The sequence below is a fragment of the Polypterus senegalus genome, chromosome 1, assembly GCF_016835505.1.
Source record: "Polypterus senegalus isolate Bchr_013 chromosome 1, ASM1683550v1, whole genome shotgun sequence".
NCBI lineage: Eukaryota > Metazoa > Chordata > Cladistia > Polypteriformes > Polypteridae > Polypterus > Polypterus senegalus.
The window spans coordinates 174248383-174272212 of record NC_053154.1 but is presented as its reverse complement, the minus strand read 5'-3'; the positions used below and the strand labels follow the sequence as shown (position 1 = coordinate 174272212).

The window sequence follows — 23830 nt, the reverse complement described above, 5'->3', positions numbered from 1 at the left end:
TGGGGCGACGGTTCGTCTTTCAGCAGGACAACGACCCTAAGCACACAGCCAAGATATCAAAGGAGTGGCTTCAGGACAACTCTGTGAATGTCCTTAAGTGGCCCAGCCAGAGCCCAGACTTGAATCCAATTGAACATCTCTGGAGAGATCTTAAAATGGCTGTGCACCGACATTTCCCATCCAACCTGATGGAGCTTGAGAGATGCTGCAAAGAGGAATGGGCGAAACTCGCCAAAGATAGGTGTGCCAAGCTTGTGGCATCATATTCAAAAGACTTGAAGCTGTAATTGCTGCCAAAGGTGCATCGACAAAGTATTGAGCAAAGGCTGTGAATACTTACGTACGTGTGATTTCTCAGTTTTTTTTATTTTTAATAAATTTGCAAAAACCTCAAGTAAACTTTTTTCACGTTGTCATTATGGGGTGTTGTGTGTAGAATTCTGAGGAAAAAATGAATTGGAATAAGGCTGTAACATAACAAAATGTGGATAAAGTGATGCGCTGTGAATACTTTCCGGATGCACTGTATATTATATAACCCCTGGCCGAGGGTTCTTGGGGTACCACCAGATTGACCCCAATACAATCAAAAGGGACACCAATTAAAGGTAATGGAACTAGATGAGCACAGTCCCTCCAAGGAATCTGCCGCAATTGGCACTCTGGACAGGTCGCGCAAAAGCGGTGGACCTCCTCATTAATTCCGGGCCAAAGAATCAAAGCTTAATTCGCTCAAGTGTTTTTTCGGGACCCAAATGGGCTCCCAGGAGGTGTGTATGTGCTTATTCACAGACCTGTCGCCAGCAAGTCCGTGGTACTAACAAGAGGGACCTCACCTCCCCTTGTGTTCTGCTACCCGATACAACAGATCATTATTCAATACAAAGTGAGAACCCTGTGGCATGGGATGTAATTTTTTGCAAATTTGAGGGAATTGTCATTCCATTCTTCCCTTTTAAATGAAGCTGGGGTCTGCCTAAATTAAAACTGCAGACATGTGGAGAAAGACAGAACATGAGTGGCAGGAGATAAACAGATTGGTAGGAAAGGCTTTCTTTTATTGTTTTTGGAGGTGTGCTCCATAACCCAGATAATGGAGTATATGACAGGGCACCATTTGTTACAGAACAAAGACTCCAAATAAAATGCAGAAAACTCCAGTTCCTCTGAATTGTTTGCTTATTACGTTGGTCGTTACAGTATTATAGGAATTAAATCATTTTGTTAATACTTGTCCTTTGGTGTGTGTGGAATTTCTATCAGCGCATGCGTCCAACCTATATTATATTTTGTTAATATAGTTCTCTTTTGTAAATAAATACAACTATTCCCTAATCTACTGTATATCATTTTTAAAGTAGTTGTTCTGTTATCCAACTTTTCTCTTATCTGTCATGGCCTCGGTCCCGTCCCCGACAGAAAATCAAGGTTTTTACTGTAATTACTCATGATATATTGTCAATATTCTGATAACATCATTTTCTGTTCTTTTTGTTGGTCACTTCAATTTTTTAGCTATTTCTGCATGGTCATGGCCATATTATTTTTAATTGCTATGCACATTGTCAGCTGATATGGAGGTCACATGGCAGCTCCCGTCATCATGTCCTGACTATCAAAGATCGTGATGTACAGATTCGACCTCAAGAGGCGTGGTTTCGTTCTGACTCAACACCGCACTTGAAGATGATGTATGAGCGGACGAGATCAGGCGGAAGGGCATGTACCAAAATAGCACAAGCTGCCTGTTCAATGATACATCGGGTGCTATTTTATTTTGGTCTTAAGCAGCACCCAACTTTAGCCCAAAGTGCAAATGCCTGCGGTTTGATGGACATTCTGGGGTTGTATTCCTAATTCATGATATACCTCGCCTGCCAACCTGGGGCACCTCCACCTTTTTCAAAGGCTTTCGCCTTTGTGGAGATTTCGGGAGTGGTCCTCTTACTCAAGAGACCATAATAAGTCCCCAATGTGTTCCCATCTGAACTTGACCCTCATCCATAGGACCCCTGTCTACTGTCCTAGGTACCTTTCACAGGATTCTGGGTTGGATTAGGCTCTCGATTCTCCTGACACACACTGACTAACCCCAGCTTGGCAACGTGGGAACAGTACTTACCTACCTGACCCCGTTTTGGTTTAAAGGCATGTTGCTGTTTCGAGACATGTCCTTGTTCTGGCTTCCACTTCCTGTAGGAGGCCATCCTTCTGGCTACTCCACTGTAAAATAAATCAGACTCGGACACACAGGAAAGTTTGGGGCAGTCACTCATATATTGTACCTGGCAGCAAAAAGGTTTTAGTTGTCACACTGAAGTGCACAGTTCGAGTTCTCGATTTGTTAAGTCACAATGGCATCTTACAGACCAGGTCCCAGAAATTATGTCATCTTGGATGCTGGGACCTAAAGTGATGTTTCAAGATAGCGTTGGAACTGGAAGTGACATCTTTCGAGGTACCGGAACCAGAAGTGTCATCTTTCAGGGCACCAGAACTGGAAGTGACATCTTTGAAGAGAAATCACACAGGTTTTCCTACATCTGGTCTGCAGAGAAAACATAGCAAAGTTTAGCTTCCTCCTCTTCACACGTGTGTGACAATATATATATATATATATATACACATTAGGGGGCTCTTCCCCCCTGGTCACTTTGCTCGCCAACCCCCGGGCAGGCGATATGGGCTAGCCACTTCACAGATCTGCCAATTGCATATGGGGAAGCAGATGTACAATTTAAACAGATTGTTATTGTCAAGGGAATTGTTACATGTGAATAATGGAACTATTTTACATTAAATCAAGTAATTAACCATAGTAAAAAATGGTAAAACGTAATAAATTGAAAGAAAATTATCTTTCATGTTGCATTAGAGATATTTGTTGCGTTATACGTTTTCATTGTTTGGTTTGAAATTAACACACAAATACTTTTAAAACTTACACTTTTACTGGAAACCTTCAGTAAAAACAATTTTTTGAATCAACTTTTCGTCAGTGTCGCATTGAATTTTGATTCTGTGTTTGGACTTACATCATGACAACGCAACGTATAACTGCCCGTGAGTGAATATCGTTTCTTTCTGTCTAATAAATAATCCAACTTTTTCAAATGTGTCAAAAGTGATTTGTTAATTGCTATTCTAAAGGGAAACTATAAATCTTTTAATACGAATTGCATATCAGGATCTCCTTTGGTGTCTGTTATCCTTGGAAGATGTACTACGTTACCTTTCTTGTCACCCGTTTCCTGTAAATCAATTTGAACTGTTTATTGGCCTGAAATGTGTTTATATATACATATATATATATATATATATATATATATATATATATATATATAGCCTTTATTAATACTGTACTATCATCCATTGTTTTAATAGCTCTTATTTCATTGGTGGGTAGATTGTCTTAAGCTGTGTCATTAGCAAAATGCGCGCCTAAGGCAAAGTCAAACGCTAGCGCCTAATGACTAGGATCATGGAGGTGGAAAAAAATCAGTCCAACAGATATATGAGGACCTGGTCCTTAAAATGCTCAATCAGATCCTCAATGATCCCACACTCCCACTACAATGTAAATTTAATTTCATCTCAGTGGCAATAAACATATACTGTACTTACAATATCATGAAAAAAAACTTCCACATATAGTTGATCATACATTTGAGGTTCTGATATATGTCGTTCCTTATACTGTATCTCTTTTTCCTGTGTTTTTCTATTTAAACGTTTTATCTGTGTAAGTTTTTGTCGACGCACAAACCTAATTTCGTTATATGAATAAAACATGTAAAAATGCATTTTATTCCAGATTTGTGGCGACGAATTGCAGTTATGCTTTGCTTATTTCCAAGAAAACTCTTAATTACAGGGATTTTAAATTTACTGACTACAAGGTCCTAGTTTACTATTTATTTCGGACGCATCCTATAAATTTAGCAATTTGCATACCCCACGTTTCATTGTATCATTAATAAAGTGTTGAAATGCTTGTGTCTCTTCCTTCTAGGTTTCATAAGAATTGCTGACAAATACATATAATTAGCGAAAAAAAAAATCAAGACATCCAAATTTTACATGCGCACACATTTCTGCACAAAATGAAACCGCTTGACCTAAATAAGTCATACGTTCTCACCAAGTAATGCAACTGCTGAACTTACAAGGAAGTTATGGTGCAATCTGGGATATTAGCGGTAATTTACTTCAGTACCTTGGAGGACTGACGTCACAGCTTTTACCTCCCACCCCTCCCCCTACTCAGTCAGCGTAAAGATGGCGGAGGCTGCGGCTGTTGAACAACATCGTTTCTTTTGCCACTGCTGTAAGGGAGAAGTGAGCCCTAAATTGCCGGTGAGTCCTGGTACTAACTTATTGACGAAGTGAAGGTGTTATTAAGCACTGTCCCTAGTGGTACAATGTGTGACAATGATCGGTTGGCTTGGTGCTTTCAGTTTGGCTTTAACAATTGACTTTCTGTTTAGGCTTATAATCAAAATAAACCCATAGAAAGAAGGGTGGAATGTGGTCGTATACGTTGAAAATTTTACAGGTTTTATCCACTGAACCTAAGGCTTTCTGAACTACTGTTGTCACTGGCATGTAAGAGCTATAAATCGCGTGTTGTCATTTGGGCACGAAGGTATTTCAGCTTTTTATGTCGCTTAGGTTGTATAGCCTAGTAGTAGCACAGTGGACATGTAGTTATCAGAAGCAAAGGCCTGTTTCGAAAGCTGTTTGATGAATCTGAAAGTGAAAATTTAAACTCCAGTATAGACTCTACAAACCATTTCTTCCAGTCAGAGTTAAAAGTAACAATCCATTCCATAATATTATTCAGGACTAACTAGCGTTTGTAGAATACATTTTGGTAGTACATTACACAATTTGAAAGAGTTAGTTATACTTGTGAAATTTTTATGCAAAGCTGATTCTGACGACTTTGCTGTGTGTGTATGCTGTATATGATGGAAACATGAAAATGAATTCAGAGGCAGTATTTTTAAATCCTTATTGGTATCATGAAAGTGTATGTATATAATTTGTACACGATACTGGGCAAAAGTTTAAGCCAAACAATACATTTTCCGTGTTAATTCACACATGAAAATAGTATAAAAATTAGAAACAAATAAACATTGATATAATAATTAGTAACACATTTCTTGTGTTTTCAATGAACTTTAGTGTACTGAGATGGCTAGAATAATATTGATTTGGTTCCCAATACTCTTTAAATGCGTCCCATCCATTCCATGTCTTTGTTAATTCCTCCATCAACACAACTGATTCAGACTAATGAAAAAGCAATCTGCTGAACAAGCTGTGACAGTGATGCAGTTTGATAAATAAATAAATGGGTTTATTGGATGGCTTAGAAATAGTTAAGCTAATGCACTTTGAAAGGCATATATATATCATAGTTTTTGCAGCTGTAAGGCTCTGGTTAGCATGCAACAGCACACCATCTCAGATTTGCAAGATCTGGTGTTCAAGCTGTCCAAAACAAATTTCAAGAAAATAGACAAGTTTACGACAGAAGATAAAAGATTTTTTGAAGTGCTTGATAAAACATATTTCACAAAGTCATCACCTGTGCAGCAAAATCTTAGAAGAAATTGTCTTTGTTTTATGTTGCAACATAGAAACTTCTTGCGGGAAAAACGGCAAGTGGAAGAAATAATCATCTTTCAGCTGCTCTGGTTAGTGTTCACCACAGTAGGTCATCTGTTTCCATTCCTTCCTATCCTCTGCATCTTACTCTATCACACCCACCACCTGCATGCCCTCTCTCACCACATCGGTAAACCTCCTCTCAGGCCTCCCTCTGTTCCTCTTGCTTGGCAGCTCTATCCTTAGTATCACTCTCCCAATATACCCAGCATCTCTCCTCTGCACATTTTCAAACCAACACAATCTTGCTGCTGTCTTTGGCTCCAAACCATCCAACCTGACCTGACCCTCTATTGACATCCTTTCAAACCCAATGCAAATCTTTACATCTTTAACTCTGCCTCCTCCAGTTCTGTCCACCCTGCCTGCACTCTTTTCACCTCTCTTCCACACTCCCCGTTACTCTGTACTGTTACCAAGAATTTATATTCATCTGCCAACTATACTCCCTATATCCTTTCAATTCCTCTGACCTTCCTCTCATTTACACACAAATATTTTGTCTTGGTCCTGCTGACCTTCATTCGTCTCCTCTCTAGAGCATATCTCCACCTCTCCAGGGTCTCCTCAACCTGCTGTCTACTCTTGTTACAGATCACAATGTCATCAACAAACATTATAGTCCACGGGGACTACTGTCAGTCTCCTCTGTCGGCCTGTCCACAACCATTGCAAATAAACAAAGGCTCAGAGCTGATACCTGATGTAATCTCACCTCCACTTTTATTGCATCAGTCACTACTACCGCAAATTTCATCACTGTCACACTTCCTTGTATATAACCTATACCACTCTTAAGTACTCCTCTGCCTCTACTGATGTCCTCATACAATACCACAACTCTTCTCTATGGACCCTGTAATGCTTTTTCTAGGTCCACAAAGATACTTGATGTCTTCTCTATACTTCAGCACGCTCAGAGCAAACATCACACTTGTAGTGCCGTTTCTGGCATGAAACCATACTGCTGCTAACTAATCATCACCTTCCTTCCTTAACCTAGCTTCCACTACTCTTTCCCATAACTTCAGGCTGTGGCTGATCAGTTTTATTCCTCTGTAGTTATTGCAGTTCTGCTCATCACCCTTATTCTTGAAAATCAGTACCAGTACACTTCCCCACTCCTCAGTCATTTTCCCACTTTCCAAGATTGCATTTAACAATCTGGTTAAAAGCTCCACTTCCATCTCCCCTAAACACCACCATGCTTTCACAGGTATGTTGCCTGGAGCCTTCCATTCTTCAGCCTCTTCATAGCTGTCCTTGCATTCTCTTTGCTTTTTCCATTGCACTTCTGGTTCACTATCTCCACATCAACCAAGCTTCTCTCTCTCTCTCTCTCTCTCTCTTCATTTATCAGCCTCTCAAAGCACTCTTTCCATCTGCTCAACACACACTCCTTGCTTGTATGTTTTCATCATTATCCTTTATCATCCTAACCTGCTCCTCATCTTTTCCAACTTGGTCCCTCTGTCTTGCCAATGGGTACAGGTCTTATTCTACCTCGGTACTGTCTGAACTCTCATACAACTCATCATAAACCTTTGTCAAATCTCTTGTCACCTTATCTCCTTGTACTACTGTCTGCTTCATTCATCTCTCTGTCTGACCCATTTCTTTTTTGCCAACCTCTTCCTCTTTATTCTCTGCTGCAATTCCCCTTTCCACCACCATATTTCTTTGTCCTCCTTCCTCTGTCCAGATATCTCACCAAGCAACTGTTTGTCTCCCTTTCCACTTTTGTTGTAGTTGCCCAGCTAACTTTTAACCCTTCACTGACACCCAGTGCCTGACTAGCCTCTTCCATGAACTCCACCTTATAGTCTTCCTTTTTCAACTTTCACCATTTGATCCTTGGCTCTGCCCTCTCTTTCCTCCACTTCTTGATCTTTGTCATCCTATAGACCACCATCCTATGTTGCCTAATGACGCTTTTCCCTGCCACCACTTTGCAGTCTCCAATCTCCTTGAGACTGATCCTCCTGCACAGGATATATCTAGGGCCCTGTGATTTCCGCAATGTGGAAAACACGGGCAGAATCACAGGATTAACGCATTAAAACGGATTTTAGATTTAAAAACGGAAATGTGCGGAATTTAGAGACTGAAGGGATGACTGTTGCAAAACTTCCCAATAAACAGAACTACATAGTATCTGAATGATTAAACGATTGAATAATATTTTCTAGTTTGTTGTTTTTAAAGCAAACGCAATTCTTTGTAGAAATTCAGCCATGCCTCTATCTGTTTGTGCGCGTGTTTCTTTTATGCTTTCTTGTTAAAGTCACGCAAATTAGCTAGCTGCACGAGACATGGTACCTGATACTGCTCGCTTCGACATTTCTAACAATGTAGAAAAAACTAAAACACGAGCTTAACTGCAAAATCGAGGGCACAATAATATCCTGGCGACTTTATGACCTGGACAATTTTTCTGCAAGTTTTGGCAGCATGACATAGACTGGACATGAAAAGATACTTGCAATGACCACGTCAAATCTAAAACCCATCTCAAGAACAAGGAGAAATTAATATCAAAAAGAATTTCCCTTTCAGGTTGTAGCGGTCAGAAGCCGCTAAGATTCACACCGTCGAGAAAGACGGTGATTTATTTATTTTATATGAGGATTACCAGGGACAACCCCAGCCTTGGCACGACACACACCCACACACACTACAGAGACAAAGCGACTGGGAACTTAAGCGACAAAAAGTATAATGAAATTAAATTACTAAATGAAAACAATAATACCACCCCTGATCCCTTCGGCGATATTACAATTAACAGATAAACATGACAAACACGCAGTAAAGTCCATGTGTCTACTTTCTTCGTCCCCGGCAATCCCCACTCTACTGCATAGGTCACTGGTCCTTTCTTTTGGACTATAGTTGCCGGGCCGAACCACTTCGGAGCCAGTTTAGCTGTGAATTTATCGGAGGCTTTGGAGAGGGGATGAGTCCTGATCCAGACTTTCTCCCCAACTGAGAATTGCACAGGCTTATGTCTCCGGTTGTACAACTGAGATTGTCTGGACTGGGACCTCACCATCCTCTCCTTTACCTTTTGTGTGATAAGTTGTAGTGTTTGCAAATGATCATGTATTGAGGTGTCTGGATTGGGTGGTTTATGATTAATTACCCTCTCTAGTGGACCGTTTAGCTGTCTGCCTAAAGCTAACAATGCAGGGGTCTCACCCGTAACCTCGTGCACCGCCGTGTTCAATGCGAACCGCAGCTCAGGCAGCCACTTTGTCCAATCCTGATGATGGTCTCCGGCGAAGGATGCAATCATTGTCTTCAGGGTCCGGTTCACCCGCTCAGTGCGATTAGATTGGGGATGGTGCGCTGTTGTCTTCAGGTGCACCACCCCCATTGCTTCCAAAATTCTTCGCCTCTGAGCTGGTAAACTGCGGGCCCCGGTCTGAGATGATGTTCTTCGGCACCCCCCATCGGGTAAAGATCTCATCCTTCAGGGTGGAACATATCTTCTTGGCTGTGGCATTAGCCATGGGAATAGCTCCACCCATCGGGTAAAATAGTCCACAACCACCATCAGGTAGGTCTTCCGGTCCTTACTAGTGGGTAATGGTCCCATTAGGTCCACGCCTAGGCTCTCCCCCGGGGTAGTGATGGTTACTGGCTGGAGTTGACCTGAGGGGAGACCAGGTGGGGTTTTGTATTGCTGACAGGTGGTACAAGTCTGGACATGGGACCAGGCGTCTTTGCGTATCGTCGGCCACCATGCCACCTCCAAGACTTTAAACAGTGTCTTAGTGCGTCCAAGGTGACCACCGATCGGGCTGTCATGGTAATACTGTAGGAACTTGGGCACGTATGTCTCGGGCACTACCAACTGATAATGGTAACCCGGTCTTTTGTTGGAACACAGCGATAGAGTGCCCCTTGAAGTTCCCTATAATGTATGCGGTCAGACCTCCCCCCTGAGCCCTCTCTCAACCCCTGACACACAGGACTGGCTGCTTGAGAGTGAACAATTTCCTGCATGTTCAGGGGAAGATCAGGCCAAGGGTTAGAGACCGATACCGCACATACCATCGGTGCGGGCTCGTGCACCCGGGATAAGGCATCGGGCACCACATTAGCACAACCCTTCCGATAGCACACCCTGAGCGTGAACTGTTGGAGGCGCAAAACCCACCTTGTTAGCCTAGGCGTGGTCTTGGGCAATTGAATGCCCAGGTCAGAGCCCTATGGTCGGTGTAGACTTCAAAGGATGTCCCCTCCAGGAAGTGACGCCACTTTTCCACGGCCCACACGACAGTGAGGCATTCCTTCTTGGTGGTGGAATAATTATACTCGGCGCCCTTCAGTGACCGTGAAGCATAGGCCACCACTCTCTCTTCTCCTTGGTTAGTTTGAGCAAGAACGGCGCCGAGTCCGAGGTCACTTGCGTCTGTGTGGACCTGAAAGGTTAATTTGGGATCAGGCTGTGCCAGGACTGGAGGTGATATCAATGCCTGTTTAAGTCTTTCAAAGGAGTCCTGGCACGTTGGTGACCACTCCCAGGGGGATCCCTTCCTCAGCAGCTGGAACAAAGGGGCAGCGATGTCGGCAAACCCATGCACAAATTTGTGGAACCACCCAGCCATCCCCAGGAAGCGCTGGAGACTTTTACCTCCTGGGGCTGGGTAGTCCAAGATGGACTTAATTTTCTTTGGGTCTACCGGACCCGTCTGCCGACACCAAATGGCGAGGAAGTTTAGATGGTCCTGTAGAAATCTACACTTGCGGTGTTGAGTGTCAGATGAGCCTTCTGCAGTCGCTGGAAGATGTGATCAAGGTCCTTCAGATGTTGTGAGACAGATGGGGAGAATACGATGATGTCATCAATATACACGAAACAGGTCTTTCCAATGAGTCCCGGAGGACCTGCTCCATAAGCCGTTGGAATGACGCCCCAGCGTTTTAAGTCCAAAGGGCATCACCGAAACTGGAACAACCCCTCCGGGGTGATGACGGCAGTCTTCTCCATACTACTCTTCCCCATCCTCACCTGCCAATACCCGGACTTCAGATCAAGGGAGCTGAAAACCACTGCCCCATGCAAAGACTCCAAGATGTCATGAATGAGGGGCATGGGGTAAGCGTCATCTAAGGTCTTCTTGTTCAGCTCCCGATAGTCAACACAGAATCGGTAGGTCCGTCGGCCTTCTGAACGAGCACCGCAGGGCTAGCCCAAGGCGAGGTGGAAGGCTCAATGACCCCATCCGCCAACATCTGGTCGACCCACTCCTTGATTATTCCTCTTTCAGAGGCGACACTCTGTAAGCTCTGTGCGAACAGGGACAGGGTCGACTGTGTGAATGTGGTGACACACCACCTCAGTCCGACCCAATTTGTCCGTCCACACAGAGTGCCACCTCCTAAGCAGCGGCTGAACAAGCTCCGGCTGTTCAAGAATAGCCTTCTCTACTGGGCTGGGCTCGTCCACCAACTGCGCGAGGTAATAACACAAGTTAGGCCAAACCAGATTACTTTGAGCCTTCGTCCCAAACCGATGGACTCCACCCCGGCAACTCATACTCCAGCGCGACAGATGGATGGTAAGACCTACCGACACCAGAGAGTCCATTCCCAGTAACAAGGGCATTGACAGATGGTCATCTTCCAGGATGTAAACTTCTGTCTCCCAGTGTGTCTCATGTAAGCAGAACCTCATGGGAACCCTGCCCTTTGCCCGCGCCCTTCCATCCGCAAGAAAGAATTTTACTTTTGCACTTTCCCTTAACTGCTCATGAGGCACTTTAAGCTTTTCCCACAAGCTGTACTTCATAAGGGTATAAGTGCTCCCTGTATCTCGACTGCCTCTCCAGTGACACCCGCACTTGTATGGGCACCACTAAGAGGGCAAGGTGGCTTGCACCAAGGTGAGATCGGCCCGGGATCCACTGGGGCTTTCCCTCGTGGTTTGGACAGGGGACATCTCGAGGCGTGGGACCCTTCGAGACCCACTCAGCCCGATAGCCGCCCAATCCTTTTCCACTCGGGACCCCACCTTCACCAACTCATCGACCGATTTCACGACCCCCCTCAGAGTAGCAGCCACCCGAGGGTCACATGCATCAAGGACACGCCGCAATATCTCTTCCTCACGCATGTCAGATCGCCACTTCAGACACAACGCACGGAATTCAAAGACAAAGTCCCGGAGGCTCTGCGATGGTTTTTGCACAAAGGTCCGGAGCTTTTCTTCCAACAGCGCCTGGTATTCGCCGGAGAGGAACGCATTCAGGAAAGCAGCGAAACTCCGCCCAGGAGTTGTATTTGTGCCGCAGCAAACCACCAAGAGCGTGCCGCCCGCTGAGTGCCGTGTTCAGGAATCCCCGCAGCTCGGCTCCACTCAGAGGATGCAGCTCCACGAACATGTCGACCTCCTCTACAAAGTCGACAATGCCCGTGGGTGCACACTGAGGGGCCAGCTTTGGAAACTCCATCCGCGGTACGCAACGGACAAGGCCGACTGTCCCCAGTCGTTCCTCACTCCGCTACAGGAGTCGACTGCCCCAGTGGCTGCGTGACGGCACGCCAGCTCTCTTGCACCTGCCTCCTGATCTCCTCTCTCATATTGGCTTCCAGGCGCTGCACACACTTCGCGAAGGACTGCTCCAGACGCTGCACCCTCACAACCGCCTCTCCAGAAACTCGGGCGGCCGTGGCATCGATAAGATCATGGACAGTTTCATCACGATTTAGAAAACTGCGGGCGATGTCATCAACCCGCGTCTCTAGCTGTTCTAGGCGCAGCGTCAGGTCTTGCAGAAGCTGTCCTCGCCGATCTCGGGCTGCTCCGGACTGGAGACACACAGGGTATCCAGCAGGCTCAACTCCTCCTCGAGAGGGGCTCTGACCGTAGCGCGGACGCGCCTAGGCAGCGGACGACATCAACCAGCGGTTCACTAAGTTCAAGTTCCTCGCCCTGCACTGCGCTTACAACAGACGCTAAGATTCACACCGTCGAGAAAGACGGTGATTTATTTATTTTATATGAGGATTACCAGGGACAACCCCAGCCTTGGCACGACACACACCCACACACACTACAGAGACAAAGAAAACGCACTGGGAACTTAAACGACAAAAAAGTATAATGAAATTAAATTACTAAATGAAAACAATAATACCACCCCTGATCCCTTCGGCGATATTACAATTAACAGATAAACATGACAAACACGCTGTAAAGTCCATGTATGAAATAATAGCGGTGAAGTTATGTCCAGTGATTTGAATGAAGCGAGGGAAATGGAAAAACACAGTCCTACCGGTAGTTGCTGAAGTAAGTTGACAGATGAATGGTTCAGGAGCGCTCCTTCTTCCGTGAAAGCCAAATAATCCAGACAACGTCCTCAGTAACAGTAAACAGGTAGACGAATGATTCTAGACCCCAACAAACAACACAATCCAGGACACGAAGATGTAAAGCAGGAAAACGACAGGCAGTTCCACAGATAAATACAAGCAGCAAACGACCAAAACAAAACTTTTTTCCCCTCTTCGTCCCCTGCCCTCCTTTTGAACCCCTCTGGCCACCTTTGCCCCCAACAGCCCTGCAAGGACTGCTGGGAGATGCAGTTCTAACCAATGGTAGCACTGCTACAAGGTAACAGAGGAAACAACAAAAATTTGTCAGATGCAAGATGCTAGTTTGTGGAGGACTTTGTGGTCATGCGAGTCTGACGTACCACTGGAAAAAATGACAAAGATGTGTCATTTCTTTATTAAGTATTGTAATCAAGGAGGCGTGCTTCTAGAAAATGAGAGCAGTCTTCATCAAACTCATTTGCCCTGTGTCTTTGAACAACATCTTCGAAAGATTCATGGTGGTAAAATTTGTGTGTTAGTTGATGAAACCACAGATGGCTGAGACCACATAATTCTCAACATAGTGATAGGTGAGTAAACATTTGGCTGTATGGTAATTTTATGTAGACGGTTCTAATTGTACATGAATATTTAGCTGGTATTAACAGTCTTTCTCTTAGAAAAATGTTTTTAGTGAACGGTACTGGTTGTTAATGGGTTCCCTTTTAGAAATTAAAAATGATGTTTTGGGATTTAATAAATGTTTTGCCTCGCAGTGATGAGGCATGAAAGGTCCACATTTGACTCTTCCTTTATAAACTCGGCACCTACAAACCTGGGCAGAAGAGCAGACTTCGCCTCAGATGCAACAAGCCCTTAAAAGCAGGTCTTTGTTTTTTTTCTGTTAAATTCCTGGATTTAGTGTCTTGAAGATTAGTTTGCTTTTGCTTTTTAATTAATTATTTTAAGGTATGCATTAGATGAAGCTACAGATGTACTGATACACATTTTCAATCTGTAAACATTTAAGGTATAAGAATCATTATAAATAATTTACATAATTAAAATTACAGGTACTGAAGACCAGTACTTTTTGACAGATGTTACCTTTATGGAGAGCTACAACTTTTCCACTTTTTCACAGACAACATTTCAGTCCCTTCACAAAACCAGCTGAATCTTAATGACATTTTAACAGTGGTTACAGACAATACATCATACTGTCTGAAAGCATACCAGGAAGTTTTAAAAGGGGTTATGCCTATCGGTGTACATTCAACCTGCGTGTGTCAAGGCATCAGTTTGGTGGGAGAGACCTGGCAGCACTATAAATACTTTAGTGAGACTTCATCACTAGTGATGTGGGTAAAGTCTACCTTCTTCAAGAAGTCTTCCAGGAACCTCCAAGGCAGAAAACACCAGGTGGAATAGCTGGTTTGAATCAGTAGGGTACCTTGCTGAACATATTCCCCTCTACAAAAAGTTATTTCTGGCCTAGAACCCAAAAGTGACACCAAATGCTGCTTCATCTCAGAAGGATACATCAAACTAGATAGATGCTTTATTCATCCCCAAGGGGAAATTCACATACTCCAGCAGCAGCATACTGATAAAAATATTAATAGCAATAAAGTAGTGCAAGTTTTAAAAAAAAAAAAAGGTAGCAGGTATAACAGTCTATAATCTTGTATAGTGTTAACATTTACCCCCGGGTGGAATTGAAGAGTTGCATAGTGTGGGGGAGGAACGATCTCCTCAGTCTGTCAGTGAAGCAGGATAGTGACAGCAGTCTGTCGCTGAAGCTGCTCCTCTGTCTGGAGATGATACTGTTCAGTGGATGCAGTGGATTCTTCATGATTGACAAGAGCCTGCTCAGCGCCCGTTGGTCTGCCACAGATGTCAAACTGTCCAGCTCCGAATATCTAGTAACCGCTCTTACAATTCTGGAGGGCACTCACTGTCCTACTACAGTCTGAGCATACAGCCTCGTGGAGCATCTGGGCTCCTTCCTGTTGAATGGAACTGCAAATTAAGGTAGTGTGCTGTTTCATTAAAAGAATGTGCCATTTCATTATTTTTTGTTTTTGTTGTAGCTGTTGCTACTTACAGCAAAAAAAAAAAAAAATCAAAATCAAGGAAAAATTAAACAGTGAAAACCATAAGTCCAAAAAAAAAAAACGGAATTTTTAAAAAAATAAAACGGATTTCATAGGGCCTTATATAACCCACCCCACTCTTGTAAGTCACCCTGTGTTCCCTGTTTCTTCTGAAAATATGTACAGTAATCCCTCGCTATATCACGCTTCGACTTTTGCGGCTTCACTCAATCGCGGATTTTAAATGTAAGCATATCTAAATATATATCACGGATTTTTCGCTGGTTCGCAGATTTCTGCGGACAATGGTTCTTTTAATTTATGCTACATGATTCCTCAGTTTGTTTGCCCAGTTGATTTCATACAAAGGACGCTATTGGCGGATGGCTTAGAAGCTACCCAATCAGAAAATGTATTACATATTAACTAAAACTCCTCAATGATATAAGATATGCTTCCCGTGTGGTGCTTCATTGTTCGCTTTTCTCGGTCTCTCACCCCTCTGACATTCTCTGCGCCTGACGGAGGGGGTATGAGCAGAGGGGCTGTTTGCCTAGAGGATACGGACGCTCCTCTACAAAATGCCACTTTATCGCGGTGCTTCGGCATACTTAAAAGCACGTATTGATTTTTTGATTGCTTGCTTTTATCTTGCTCTCTCTCTCTGACATTCTCTGCTCCTGACGGCGCTCCTTTGAAGAGAAGATATGTTTGCATTCTTTTAATTGTGAGAAAGAACTATCATCTCTGTCTTGTCATGGAGCACAGTTTAAACTTTTGACTAAAGGGTGTTATTTCATGTCTAGAGGGCTCTAATAATGTTAACAGTGTGGGAGAGTTTATAGGGGCTTAAAATATGTAAAAATAACCATACAAACATATGGTTTCTACTTCGCGGATTTTCATCTATCACGGGGGGTTCTGGAACGCAACTCCCGCGATCTAGGAGGGATTACTGTATTCACCACAGCCATGTCTGTCCTTTTCGCAAAATCTATTACCATCTGCCCTTATTCATTCCTCTCCTTGACACCATACCCACCTATCGCCTCCTTATCCCCTCTGTTTCTTTCACCAACATGTACAAGAAATAATAGCATGCAATAGACCAAGTATGGAGCAGCAACCAATGCCAGAAAGTCTTGTGGAGGAATGAGTCCAAATTTGAACTTTTTGGTTCACAAAGATCAAAGAATGTCCAAAAAGACCTGAAAAGAAGTAAATTGGCTCTCTGCAGCCTTTTCATGATGCACAGTGGTGGCTTTGTCATGGTTTGCGGTATGTTTCATCCAACCATGTAAGGGTGCTGGTTAAAATCGGTGGAATGATAACTGTTGGGAAGTATAAACAGGTTTTGATGTGTTCATCAGGCTGTACCATGAGGAAAATGTCATTTTTGGAGAAGTGTCCAGATGCAGTCAGGACAGTTTTAGGCCTTGGACAGATCTGCGCACTTCAGATACTATGAGGTCCATAAATTAATGCTCCCATCTGGGGCATCTGCCCTGTCTGGCGGGTGAACTGACACCTATATTACATGCCCCTCATGATGAGTTCAATTCTCTTGAGTTCCTGCACTCAAATTGTGCATTCAGCATTTATTAAACTTCTAAACTATCGAGGTCTCTCAGTTCTGCATCCAAAGCAGTTGTTTTGGCGCCATATATTAGAAACAGATTGAACAAAAAAATCTTAACATTTTGTATTTTATAGTATATGTTTTATATCTTCGTTTGCCATGTCTCATTCACAAGACTTCACTTTTGAATATGTCAGTTATTTGCTGCACTCAACAGAGTAGTGGCTCTTTGACTAAGGATTTAGAACTGGTAATCAGATGGTTGACCCCATATAAAAATGGGAAATGCTAAGGAAGAAGATGAATAAAATATTTGCTGCACTCAGCTATGATCAACACTACATATTCTTATAGACACTGAATCGAATAAATCATTTAATTTGTGTCAACCGTCAAAATATGTAATACTATGCTCTGGACATTTTGGAGTTCTTTAGAGTACTGTCTTAGTGCTCTCTGTGTTTTTATCATTAGTACTGTATTATTACTGGTGAATCAATCAATCAACATTTATTTATATAGCACATATTCATACAAAAAAATGTAGCTCAAAGTGCTTTACAAAATGAATAGAAAAATAGAAGACACAATAAAAAATAAACATAAGTCAACATTAATTAACATAGAATAAGTAAGGTCCGATGGCCAGGGTGGACAGAAAAAACAAAACAAAACAAAAAAAAAACTCCAAAAGCTGGAGAAAAAAAAAAATCTGTAGGGGTTCCAGACCACGAAACCGCTCAGTCCCCTCTGGGCAATCTACCTAACATAAGTCAAACAGTCCTCTTTGTATTTAGGGTTTTCATGGAAGGACTTGATGATGATGGTCACGTAGACTTCTGGCTTTCAGTCCATCAATGTTGGTGCATCATGATGCTTTAAGTAGGTAGTAGTAGTGTACAGAAGTTTAATATTTTATATTAATGATGCATTAATTGTGGCGCAGTTTATGCTCTATAGGAATGACTCGCTCGCCCTCAGAAGCACAAAGCGGTATAAAGTAGTCATTTGAGTCTCTCAGCTAAGACCTTCTGTGTTAGCTGAGCAGCTTTGCATACCCATTGTGGATAGCTCGTGACTTTGCAGCAAGTATGAAGAGATGTTTATTACATTAGCACGACCGTTTATCCTGGTGACGCTTTTTTATTTATAATATTGTTTTGCGCACACTTTCAGTTTGCCACCATTACTATAATAGTACATTTAGCACAAACGTGTACTGCTAACACAGGTTTGAGGGAGTAGAAAGTGTGTGGAGTCAAAACAGATGCAGCTAAACGGGTGTCATCTTATGGGCCTCAGAATGTCTCAGGTTGCTGAATCTGTCCAAGGACTAAAACTGTCCTGACTGTACCTGAATTCTTACATTTTTGGCAGAAACTTCATCTTTAAGCCTAATGTCCCTATACACCCCACATACACTATTAAGACTTACTTTCAGTACAGCTTTGTAGGTGAAACACTATTTTTAAAGCAAGGAGTACTTGGACAGAGAAGAGAATAAAATTAAAGTTATGGCAAATTGTGCAAGAGGTTTGAAGAATTTCAAGTGGTACTTTTGCAGTACTACTTAAACATGTTGCAGTAGTATACAAAAGCAATAAAAAATGCTGACTTTCTTGTTACCTTTCATTGTATCAGTGTGTGTCTGTGTCTATTGTTTTGCTCTACTGATTATATTAGGCCAATATGTTGTCTCTACATATGCATCAGTACCAGTAGATCCTCCACTAATATTATAAGGCTGAAACATTTCAAAGCAAAGCATGTTTATTATATTCTTTTTCAACTATAAATGGCCTCATTTTGAAAAGACAGTCATCCATGAATGGTGTGCACAATGACAGTGATGAATTGAGCGTTTAGCAGTGTATGTGCTAATTCTTATAGTTTCAAAATGCTAAACATGGACTCCATTCTTTGTGCTGGAGACAGTCAATACTGAAAACCTTTATAGAAGATTTAAAAATTCATTTGTTTACTTACTGTTATACTGAGAAGTTCAGTTTTCCTGTTGAAATACTGTAATCCATGGTGTTCTATATTTTCCCATTGTCTTTACAGCCTGCTAAAGTGGTCACTGTACAGCCCACTACAAGTGTGCATAAGGTTTTCACTTAGTAACTACATTTGTGTTTGTTTCAAGGGTTGGGCATTTATGCAGTAAGTTGTTAGATAGAACATTTATCCTGCAAGATAAGCATTTAAGATAAGTATTCACCCACTCCTTTTCAGTCATCTTTTCTTTTAAGAGTGATGGTCAGGTTGTTATTTGATGTGATATATATATTTTTTTATATAAATAAATGCCCTAAGTTAAGTCTGTCAGCATTCTACTTGTCTTCGTAAATTGTAGCAATTGCTTAATAGACTAGTTTTTGTGGATACGTTCCTGTCACCCTTTGCTTGTTGTCGACTCATAGATATGTTTTCATATTAAAATGACTGGCAGCTCTTTCTCCAATAAGGTAACTGAAATTTTCTGCTCTTGAAAGAGCTATCACATGTTACTGTGGAGCAAATACAGTACATCACTTTTTATGCAGATAAGGTGTTTTCCTTAGCTACCTTGATAGTCATGAATTTAGTTGGACTTGTCAAATAAGGGGTGTTTCTTCGTGTGGATGAAAAAATTCTAATGTTACGCTTGTGGAGGGTGTCAGTGACTGTCTTCTGGACAACTGTCAAATTGGTAGTCTTCCCCATGATTGTGTGGCTTACTGAACCAGACTGAAAGACCATTTTAAAGGCACAGGACACCTTTGCAGGTGTTTTGTGTTAATTAGCTGGGTGGAGTGTGACAGCATGAGTCTTCAATATTGAACTTTTTCACAATATTCAAATTTTCTAAGATACTGAATTTTGGGTTTTCATTAGCTATAAGCCATAATCGGCAAAATGAAAAGAAATAAACGCTTGAAATATATCACCCTGTGTGCAGTGAATCTATATAATATATGAATTTAACTTTTTGAATTGAATTACTGAAATAAATTAACTATTCGATGATATTCTAATTTATTGAGATGTAAGTGTACATGAAAAACTTTACCGACAAAGGTGTTAAGTCACTCTGGATAGTACTGTTATCTTCATAAGCACCAATTTAATAATCAGATGATTGCACTCACGTCGCCTGCAGGGCACACTGTAGTGATAAATGTCAGATGTCTTTGTGCTTTGGTTGCATGAAGACAACATCATTTAACCTGTTTAAGTGTTAAAGTATGTCTGAGTGAAACCATCATACATGTAATCCCTATTCAGGTTTTTTTTTCTCTTTTTTTCTAGAAAAATCTACTTAAACCTTAAAGCAGTATTGGTACAATATGCATCTATAATTGGTCATCATTGCTTAACCCCATATCAGTATTGTTAGCTGGTCAAGCACTAGTCTTTTGGAATGTTATAAAGGTTTTTTTTTTTTTTTTGCCATCTACTGTCCAGGGGTCTCATGTATAAACAGTGCGTACCCACAGAAATGTTGCGTAAGAACGTTTCCACGTTGAAATCGCGATGTATAAAACCTACACTTGCCGTAAAGCCACGCACATTTCCACGGTACCTCATACCCTGTCCTACGCAAGTTCTCCACTCGGTTTTGCAGACTGCTGGCACCCACCGTCAAAGCAGCGCTACTGTTTCTGTGTGGTTATTCTTTCTTTTCCTGACGCGGCTTTATAAATACACTGAAATTAACCGCATATTGTTAATTAGTGTAACGCATCTGATTGTAATTAACCTGTAACAATATAATAGTCCAGGGAATAGCCATAGTACTCCAAATACCATAACTGCTTTAGCGTTGTTACTCTCACTGCACCACCTTCTTCTTTCAGCTGCTCCCGTTTGGGGTTGTCACAGCGGATCATCTTTTTCCATATTACTCTCACTGCACCACTCGGAGTATTTATATCACTGTATCTGAGTGGGGAATCGCAGCAGCAGCTGATCAGAAAGAGAATTATCGGTATACAGCATCAAGCACATGCTACCTCAGCCACGGCAAAATGTTTCAAAGCCTTTCCTGTGCAGACCTCGTGGTTCAGAAACCGTTTCATCCCAACATTTTGTTCTTACAGCCTTATTCCAAAATGGATTAAATTCATTTTTTTCTCAGAATTCTACACACAACACCCCATAATGACAACGTGAAAAAAGTTTACTTTAGGTTTTTGCAAATTTATTAAAAATAAAAAAACTGAGAAATCACATGTACATAAGTATTCACAGCCTTTGCCATGAAGCTCAAAATTGAGCTCAGGTACATCCTGTTTCCCCTGATCATCCTTGAGATGTTTCTTCAGCTTAATTGGACTCCAACTGGGGTAAATTCAGTTGATTGGACATGATTTGGAAAGGCACGCACCTGTCTATATAAGGGCCCACAGTTGACAGTTCATGTCAGAGCACAAACCAAGCATGAAGTCAAAGGAATTGTCTGTAGACCTCCGAGACAGGATTGTCTCAAGGCACAAATCTGGGGAAGGTTACAGAAAAATTTCTGCTGCTTTGAAGGTCCCAATGAGCACAGTGGCCTCCATCATCCGTAAGTGAAAGAAGTTTGAAACCACCAGGACTCTTCCTAGAGCTGGCCGGTCATCTAAACTGAGCGATCGGGGGAGAAGGGCCTTAGTCAGGGAGGTGACCAAGAACCCGATGGTCACCCTGTCGGAGCTCCAGAGGTCCTGTGTGGAGAGAGGAGAACCTTCCAGAACAATAACCATCTCTGCAGCAATCCACCAATCAGGTCTGTATGCTAGATTGGCCAGACAGAAGTCATTCCTTAGTAAAAGGCACATGGCAGCCTGCCTGGAGTTCGCCAAAAGTTACCTGAAGGACTCTCAGACCAGGAGAAACAAAATTTTCTGGTCTAATGAGACAAACATTGAACTCTTTGGTGTGAATGCCAGGTGACACATTTGGAGGAAACCAGGCATCGCTTATCACCAGGCCATTACCATCCCTACAGTGAAGCATGGTGGTGGCAGCAGCATCATGCTGTAGGGATGTTTTTCAGTGGCAGGAACTGGGAGACTAGTCAGGATAAAGGGAAGGATGACTGCAGCAATGTACAGAGACATCCTGAATGAAAACTTGCTCCAGAGCACTCTTGACCTCAGACAGGGGCGATGGTTCATCTTTCAGCAGGACAACGACCCTAAGCACACAGCCAAGATATCAAAGGAGTGGCTTCAGGACAACTCTGTGAATGTCCTTGAGTGGCCCAGCCAGAGCCCAGACTTGAATCTGATTGAACATCTCTGGAGAGATCTTAAAATGGCTAGGCACCGACGCTTCCCATCCAACCTGATGGAGCTTGAGAGGTGCTGCAAAGAGAAATGGGCGAAACTGGCCAAGGATAGGTGTGCCAAACTTGTGGCGTCATATTCAAAAAGACTTGAGCCTGTCACTGCTGCCAAAGGTGCATCAACAAAGTATAGAGCAAAGGCTGTGAATACTTATGTATATGTGATTTCTCAGGTTTTTTTATTTTTAATAAATTTGCAAAAACCTCAAGTAAACGTTTTTCAGATTGTCATTATGGGGTGTTAGTGTGTAGAATTCTGAGGAAAACAATTTAATCCATTTTGGAATAAGGCTGTAACATAACAAAATGTGGAAAAAGTGATGCGCTGTGAATACTTTCTGGAAGCACTGTATATGATACATGCAAATGTAGTTTTATTATTTGGTCATCTCTTTTTTAGTTTTTTTTTTTTTTTGTATTCTTTTGAATTCTTTTTAATTGAAAGGGCAAAACTATCTTTGGTTATTGTACATGGTAACTTTCAAACTGCACATGTTCTCACACAGTTTTAACAGATACTTTAATTTTGTTTGAGTCTAAATGTTCGCAAAGAAAAACAGCATTTCAGTTTCTTCAGTTTTGTTTAGTGCTGTTTGCCAATGATTTTTTTTTCCTTGCCCTCCAAAAAGTTATTTTGAAATCCTGTTATCAGGAGTTTACTACCAAGTTACTGTAATATGTTATTTTTAAAAGTTCAGAGTTTTCTCTACTCCTTGAATTAAATAAAATCCATTTGCAAGAGAGAATGTGTGACCATATAACTGGTTTATTCAGTCATTTCCATTGTAACCAAATCTGTGTCTGTGGTGGGCTCATAGATAATATTTTGAGGCAGAATACCACAGCGGTCTCCTTTTCTGGTGCTTTTGATCTATGGCATGTTTGAAAAATCAATCAAAATAATCTTGAATTCTCATAGTTCATACGAGGTACAAAAAATGCATTTTACAAAAGTCTGAGCTTCTTCATTTTTGATTATGACAGTTAGTACATGCAGAAATTAAAAATTCAGATCTGCATAAATAAGATTTCACATAGTACCGTCCAGTATTCAGAAATTTAGACGTTACAGAGCAATTTCCCTGCAAGTGTTGAATTGGTACTAAAAGTTTGACTTTGGTATCAATACTAGCTTTCGAACCTCAGTACGGGTACTGAAGCAAATGGCTTATTTAACACTCCCCCTCCAATTCATTCTCCTCAGTTCACCGTCCAGCTGCATAAATACACACTGGCATGCCTTGCTGCACTCTGCCATTCCCCTTTTGAATTTTCCAGCATTTAGAATGGGGATTTGGGTATCCCAGTGTAGTCATCAGCAGCATAGACATATATATAGGTAGATGCCGCATTCACTGTGTTACCCAGTCGACACGATACATCGGCGCATCTGCCATATTGCGAATGGCAAAAGTGCTGTTTTAAACTAATACAGCTAGACGTGGAAACATGGCTTTCTGATGAAAAAACAATGACGTTTAAAACAGTAACATTTACATACAACAGATTTTGGCAAATCGTTTAAATGCAATTTATATCCATTTGTACACTAATAATGGCAATTATTAAATAATTATTAAATAATTCCTCCCATATAAGTAACATTTCTCAGGCTGCCTTCTTCCATCTCCGATACATTTCTAGACTTCGTCCTGTTTTTATGCAACACAGTACGGAAGTATTGGTTAATGCCCTAGTCACCTCACGTATAGATTACTGTAATGCTATTCTGACATCCAAAAAAAACGTAACCATCGCTTACAACTTCTTCAAAATTCTGCTGCCAGGATAATAACCTGTTCTAAATCCACTGAACATATTACACCTGTTCTCTCTCAACTT

General features: G+C 41.9%; 1 protein-coding gene across 1 annotated transcript in view; it reads left to right on the top strand.

Moving 5' to 3' along the window:
• The first annotated feature begins 4233 nt into the window (after nt 1-4233).
• The window catches only part of rnf115 (ring finger protein 115), an 83015-nt gene continuing 63418 nt past the window's right edge, over nt 4234-23830 (top strand). Inside the window, exon 1 of the mRNA XM_039763261.1 lies at nt 4234-4356. Within this exon, the coding sequence (XP_039619195.1) occupies nt 4279-4356 (78 nt within the window). The 5' untranslated portion in view covers nt 4234-4278. The remainder of the gene's footprint in view (nt 4357-23830) is intronic.